Source organism: Pyxicephalus adspersus, chromosome 2 (genome assembly GCF_032062135.1).
Source record: "Pyxicephalus adspersus chromosome 2, UCB_Pads_2.0, whole genome shotgun sequence".
NCBI classification, from domain to species: domain Eukaryota; kingdom Metazoa; phylum Chordata; class Amphibia; order Anura; family Pyxicephalidae; genus Pyxicephalus; species Pyxicephalus adspersus.
In genome coordinates, this window is record NC_092859.1 from 94,007,336 (window position 1) to 94,014,835 (window position 7,500).

A 7,500-nucleotide genomic window follows, 5' to 3' on the forward strand; every position below is an offset into this window, starting at 1 on the left:
GATGTGTTGTCTATATAATACGTATTGCATTTAGCACAGCTCTGTTGTTCAGTGTACCCTGTGTGACTTTGACAGTCGTTTTGTTTTCTTTCCAAGATTTAATATTGTTACTCCAGTTTACAGGTTACAGCATCAAACCAGCAGCCTTTTGCCCCAGCAGTGATGTAGTGTTTTGTTACAGGCCCCTTTACCGTGTGCTTTAAGTTATTGCGGTTTAAGCCTGTGAGTAGTGCAGTATAATACCTTAGTGTTTCTTTTCTGTACCTGCTCTTTTAGCTAATGCTACAATAATAGTCTCATTCTGTGGAAAGTAGTCCCGCTGTGTTTATTAAGTTTCATAAATACACATCTCCTGAAAACATTTGAGAAGCTGGACATTTAAAAATGTCAGCACACTTCCCCAGATCAAAAAAACTTGTTACACTAAATAGTAGGAATGCATGGAATGCCTCAACACTACTTCCTTTTGTTTAGGTAACTTGCCATTTTGTCCTTGGCTGTATATACCTCTTCTGTGTATTAGATTACAGTGGAAACATAGCAGGATAGAGAATGTAGATGGAAGCCTGTGATCTTTTAGGAAAAAAAAATGATATACTTGGCACTGAGGAATTTACACCCAAATAATCCATACTTCGTTGAGAAAAAACAAAACAAACTAATCCGAAGCTCAATGCTACCCTGTCATAAAGTGAACAGGTCTAATTGAGCTATGTCTTTCTATCCTGCTATTTGTACAAATAAGAAAGCCACATTTTGATAAAAAATAAACACAAAAGCACTGTTGTGACTATAACAGGGAGTCGTATACTAATTTATATAATAAGTGGTTGTGCATGCTTTATTCAAGATTATGGCTGCAAGAAATGGCTTGAATTGCTGGGTGTGTTTAATGCTGGATTATAGCAATTTGAAACATGTCAAACACATGGCTAACGCCTCATGCTTCACTCATTCTTGCGTAAACCTGCATAGCCACCATCCATTATACCCTTGGTAACAACGCAATTCTGCAAGTAAATATTGTTACACTAAGTAACCTTTCAATTCAGGTTGTTTAGGAAGAGAAAATGCAATCTTGTGCAGTCACTTCCAGTGTCAGTTTAATGTTTCAAAAGGGAAGTGATGTAGAGAGTAAGTATCTATAATGCCACTTGGTGAAGAAAGGAAACTTGCAGAATTATTTCCTCCTATAGAGTGGGTACATGTCTGGAGATGGAATACTCTGTGTATTAAAAGCGGATTGAAAAAAATGGGGGCCACAGAGCTGATAAACAGATAAAAGCTGTTAAGTGATTGAGTAGTTTTGTTTCAACCCCTGTAAGAAAACGCCAGCGCTATTGAAAATCCAGGATTCTCGTTTCTGTGTCTTATTTCTCTCTTTAGTGGATTTCTATCCAGTGGTTTGGCCACTGTAATGCTTAAAAAAACAAAACAAAAAAAAAACAAAACAAAAAAAAAACAATAAGAAAGCATACTTCCCAGTACTCCCTCTCTTTGGTTTCATCAGACACTTGCACAGGAATGGATACATAACGGGACATCTGCCCAAACATGACGGCGTTCATTACACACAGGGCAATAGCACCGCCTCCTGATAATGCAATCAACCTATAAGTCATAACAGTTACCTTCCTAGTATATTTCTATATAAGTCCTTTAAATATCATGGTGTAATCTTCCTGCTCTAATTAGAATATCATTGTGACCAGTTGTCTTAGATGTGCAGTGAAAACCTAAAATAAGTCCTAAAATAAGTCAGGTTTTCACCTTGATTACCTAGTGAAAGAACCAGTAGCTGAAACTATTTGTTGTATTCCTTCTTTTGAATGGTTAATGCATTTCTGCAATTGGAGGGTCATTCACTAGTGACCCTCACTAGACATTCACTAGACTGCTCAGTCTTGCAGTATTTTGGAATATTCCCTTTTGAAATATCTTGTAGAAAGAAGCACTTAAATGTGAGCTCTTAACAAGGATCCACAAACCACAGGCCATAAACTCCTTGTCAACTTAACATTTTAATTTGCTTAGCAACAGCCGTGTTTGCCTTCTTTCCCAAAGAATCTGTGTACTTCACAAACGTCCCGCTAATACGTATTTTACAAACATAACAAGCTGATGTTTTCATCTGTAAACAAGGCTGTGTTTAAAGTGTTGTATGTTTTTCATCCTTCTTGACTGGAGCTTAGAAAACCTGCAACTGCTTGGCTTAAATTTTGGCTTGCAATGATATAACTGACAAAGTCGCGCAGAATTTTATCATCTAGCTTCTGTGCATTTTCCTGAAAAGTATGTGTAAAAAAAAAAAAACAGATGTATCTTCTTTGTTTGGCTGGGAAGTACATTAGAATTTCCTAACATCTAGAGAGGGAAATCAGACACATTTTACTGAATATTTTAAACATTGTGCATGTAAAATTTATGCCTAATTTGAATACTTATTAACCGCCTAATCTCAGAAAAGAGTAGTAGCTTTCTGCGTTTTTTTTTTTTTTGTCTTGTAAAATTTATTGTGTGCATCGCATTTTCCATTTGTAATATTTTTCTTAGTTAATGTTTAATATGATGTTTAACAAGGTCTGTTTGTCCATAAACACATCAAGTTAGTGACTGTATACTGTAGGTATATCATCTCCTCCATTAACTCTTTTTCAACATAGTATTTTGTATGGTTCACCTAATACTGAGGGACAGTAACCACTAAAAGAGTAATGTACTTACCAGGTATTTTAGACATTTAAATAATATTTTAAAATCTATTTTTTTTTCTTTGTTTTATGACCAGAATAGTTTGTATTGAGCGTACTGAGTACGTTTAGTAGCAATCGCACGTGAATTGCTAGACGTGCGACACAGTGATTTTGTGTGTGTGTTTTTTTTTTGGTTCAAATTTGACATAGCCTCTCGAAATTATATTTTAGAATTTTATTATATTTATACTGTGTCATCTGCAACCAAAAATTGACTAGAGGCCCTTTAATTCTAACCGCAGTTTGACAAATATAATTTGCATATTGTGTGGTGAGGTAAGATTTGTGTGGCTTCCACTCCTAATGACAAAGACTTCTCAATGTCCTGAGACCATTAGAATATTATAAATTGTGCTCTGGCATATGCACCGTTTTGACCTTTCCGTAAAAATGTTCCTTGAAAGTCGAGTTTGTAAGGGCACTTGGTTCTTTATTTACTGCAAGGATTTCAACTGATCTTGGCAGGACATCTCATTGCTACCCTGAAAGTACAGTATATTTATGCAGTGAAAACGATAAAACATTTATTACTGTAGAGAAGGTAATATGCATAATTTATGCTGTTTTTAGCACAATCATTAGTGATATTCTTGATAGATTTTATTTCTAGCTTTCATATCTAATACATGCCTGGAAAATTAATTTTATATCTTTCATTTATTTGCCTATGTTAAAATTGAGTTTTAAGTCATCTTCAAGTGAACAGTTTGATTGCTGCTCATGCATAAGCTTAATTACTTCCCAGGAAGGACAGTATTAAATGTTTTAAATGTCAGAAAAATAAATGAATATCAGCCGTTTGATTAAAAAAATAGGCAATATCTGATGTGTTTTGCAGCAGGAGCTTTTTCTTAAAATGCCTCGGAGGCAACGTTTTATTTAGGCACCAAAAAAAGGGAGAAGCCCATTAAGCTATTTATCATCGCTTGATACCATATGATTTGTAACACTCGTACAAAATTTTAATTTTATATGATTAGCTGTGCATCATTAAACAAAGCCTTGCATAAGATGTGTTGTAAAATTCTGACAGAATCAAGATAGGGAATATTTTAAATAACGCCGTATAGCCCATGGTTGTCAAAGCTAGATAGTAGGAAATATAGTGAAGTGTGTGCAGCCGAGCTTTCCTTTTGACTTGATTTTATAGGTAGACTTTAAAATGTAGCCATTCATAAATGCTATTTAACCATGCTGCATGCATAGCGTGCTGTTTTGCCTGTTAACCGTAAGCACACAAAGGCAGCCTATAGGCACTATAATTTCAGTGATTAGTATCCGGATAAAAGCTGAATTTGTATTGCATTTCTTGGTAAATTACTGAGCAGCTATGTTTTTTCCCTCCTTCTAAAGATGCTGTCTTTGTAATTGGCAGAGAGAGGGACATCTTGATAATAGAAGTGTGAAGGTGTAACGTGTGTGTTAATTGATACTTCTTAATCACTTTTAGGTATTAAGTCATGATGCAGGAATCTGCAACAGAGACAATAAGCAACAGTTCAATGAATCAAAATGGAATGAGCACTCTAAGCAGCCAATTAGATGCTGGCAGCAGAGATGGAAGATCAAGTGGTGACATGTGCAGTGAAGTAAGCACAGTAGAACTGCTGCATCTGCAACAACAGCAGGTAAGTTTAGTGTTTTGCTTCCTGGTTTGCTTACAAACACACAGCTGATCTGCACTGAGTCAGGTATTTATGGACTGCTGATCAACTTGCCTTTGCTTTGTTTTGCTTGTTTTTATTTAAGCATGCTTTATTTGTTTGTTTGTGAGGTTTGCTGTACAGAAGTATCTCTGTGTTTTGTTTTTCTTTTGTTGTGACTTTTACATTTGTATAGACTTAATATGTTGGGCTATTTTTGTCAAAACAGACTGTGTATTATGTGCCAGTTTTTTGTATTGTTTGAAAATTCTCATAGTTTTACTCAAGATAAAGCATGTTTTCAGCATCTAGTGCACAGCATAACACTGTGCAGAAATGTCAAATGTGATACTTAGCTTTCCACCAGAGGGCCACATTAGTTACTTGATACCATACTTGGCTCTGTGAAATGAATTGTTCCTAACTCCTGGTTAAGGTGAAATGAGAGCAGCTTATTTTTAAAACACAGATGCTCCCGTTTTACCACTTTTGAAATAGACCTTTTGAACATAATTGCAGTTAGTACATTTATTGTAGTGTTGTTTATACCACATAAACATTTTTTTAATGTACAGTATATCATTTTTTGATCAATGAAAATAAAACAAACATCCTTGTGTTTGTTATTATTGTACTGACTAAGGAGCTAAATCATTCTAAAATATCTACAACAGCTGTACTGTCATTTGCTTAGATTATCTAATTCAAAATGAAAATGTTTTGCTTTAATATATGTTCATGAAGCTGAGCAATTATGTGTACCAGTAAGACTAATTTTGTACTTAGGATGTGTGTGTGTCTATATTATATATATCTATTATTACCTAAGGTACATAATTTTTTGCAATATTTATGTATGTATGTGCACAAATATTTATATATGTATGTGTGTGTATATTTACATATATTTTTATATTTATGTGTAGATATACTTTTGTTTTTTGTTTGTTATTAATATTTCTGCAACACCAAATCCAATGTTGATTTATTTTAAAACATAAATATGGAAATAGTGGGTTCATGGGCATATGCTAAAAATATTTTATTCATTTTATTTTTACAAATTTGTAGGCTGTGTAAATTTTTTAAGATAAAAAAAAAAAAAGCTTTGTGCATACAGAGTGTTAAGTAATTTTCACATATAGGTTTTAATGCTTTTGCTGTCTGAATGTGAATCCAGGTTTTCTTTTTAAATGTATATAAATTTTTTTTCTTTTAAATTCAGTTTTTATTTGGATGATTTTAAATAACAAACGTGATGTGTTTTTCGGTGCAATAATGTATGTAGGCCAGTTGATGAAGATATTTAATTGCAGAAGAAATATTAAACATAGCACAAATGTTCACACTTATTGTAAAAAACCTACAAATATACATGTACCAGTATTTGTTTATTACATGAAATTATTGTAGCTTTTTGTAGAGCTGCAAACTTTTATCACCTAGAAACCAACATTGGAAACTGGCTTATGTAATTTTTATGTTTAGTTGTCAATAATGAATGTATGACAGTTGTAATGCTTATTTGTTTCGTATTTCTCATTGTTGTGTGTATGACAGCTCTGGTGTAATACTATGCGTGATGCAGTCAAGGGACCCCAGGTGTCACAATGTAAACAATGTGAGCAGTGTGCTGTCCTCTGAAACATCAGAGATCATACATTTTATTATTAGTTCATTGTATCATATAAGCTACGCTAAATGATCAGTCACAAATTAATATCATGGTTTGTGTTTTTTGAGGGACTTTAAGTTTTTGGAGATAACACACTGAGCAGCTGATCTCTGTTAATCATTTCAGTGACTAGGGTGTCATGGGCCTGACAATTCTCTAGTCACCTTTTTACCACCTAAGTTTCACTCCTATAAAGTTCCATGCAAAAACAATATATGGGTGTATATGCACATCAGATGTATCATTGTTTTCCTTTAAACCGTTACCTCATCTCCATGATCTATTTAAAAAAAAAAAAGGGATTAGTAATATTTTACAGATTGTCATTTTTGTGACTCTTATATGCGCTTCAAATGTTTGACCTATATCGTGTAGTTATTCCTTACTCCTGTGTCTTAAGGTGGTGACAGTATTGATAACATATTGTGATATTTACTGGGTGATAACTAGATCAGCACTGTGTCAAGCCATCACCTCAATCTTTGTTGATGTATAGCACAGAACTATATATTTATATATATATAGACATGCACGCGCGCAGACACTATAGAGTGATTCTAAATCCTTGTTCCAGTGCCATGCCAAAAGAACCAGACAGTAGGTTCTACACATTAATTGTATTATTCCTTATAATAAGCATCTTTCAGATAATTATAGCAGGGAAGATTCTGTCCCATGCTTGTTATGCTGTTCTCCAAACTATTTTTTCATAATCTGTTAAAACCAGTATTAAGTAATGAAATCTGTTTAAGTGGAAATAGCATATTTCTGGTGTTGTTTTTGATTAAAAGCATTGATCAAATTATTCTGCATTAGATGTAGAATTTTATTTTGATATTAGAATGGAAAAATTAATTGTTTGTGTCACTAGGGTCAAAATACTTCCTAAAAACTTGATTGCTTTACTGTGTGGATTTGAGCTTGCATTTTGAGTATTCATTAAGTTGCTTCTGCCAAGATAATCCCTTCAAATGTTTTATGTGAATCTATCTGAAGGTGTCTCAGGTAGTTATGTTAAAACTACCGCTTTTCTTGCTGCTTTATCATTAATAATGACATTTTATTTTAATTTATGCCTAATAGGGGGGCATTCTTTGCAAAGTGTTGCATGGGAACTGCTAGTTTGTAACAGATATTTGAGCACACAGTCTCTTTCACACAAATCTTTTTCAATATTTTGAGGGTGGAAGGGAAGCCTAAAATGCTGTTTTTTTCCCTTATGAATGCATTGACTCTTTCAGCTCCAGTAGAGTATTTAGGGAAAAGTAAAAGATACACCTTTTTGCCTCAGCATTAAAACTTTACTTTTGCATCATTAAACCCTTTAGAAACAAGTCCTATTATATACACAATGTGTATCACGTAATGCCACACTATAAAACTCTCATTATCTTATCCTGTGACGCAAGTTATAAACATACAGAAAATG

General features: G+C 33.8%; 1 protein-coding gene across 7 annotated transcripts in view; it reads left to right on the top strand.

The window, feature by feature from the left end:
- The window catches only part of FOXP2 (forkhead box P2), a 145,926-nt gene that overhangs the window by 6,310 nt on the left and 132,116 nt on the right, over positions 1 to 7,500 (top strand). For all 7 annotated transcript variants that reach the window (XM_072401540.1, XM_072401536.1, XM_072401542.1 and 4 more), the window contains exon 2: positions 4,204 to 4,381. In XM_072401540.1, the coding sequence (XP_072257641.1) occupies positions 4,214 to 4,381 (168 nt within the window). In that variant the 5' untranslated portion in view covers positions 4,204 to 4,213. The remainder of the gene's footprint in view (positions 1 to 4,203; positions 4,382 to 7,500) is intronic.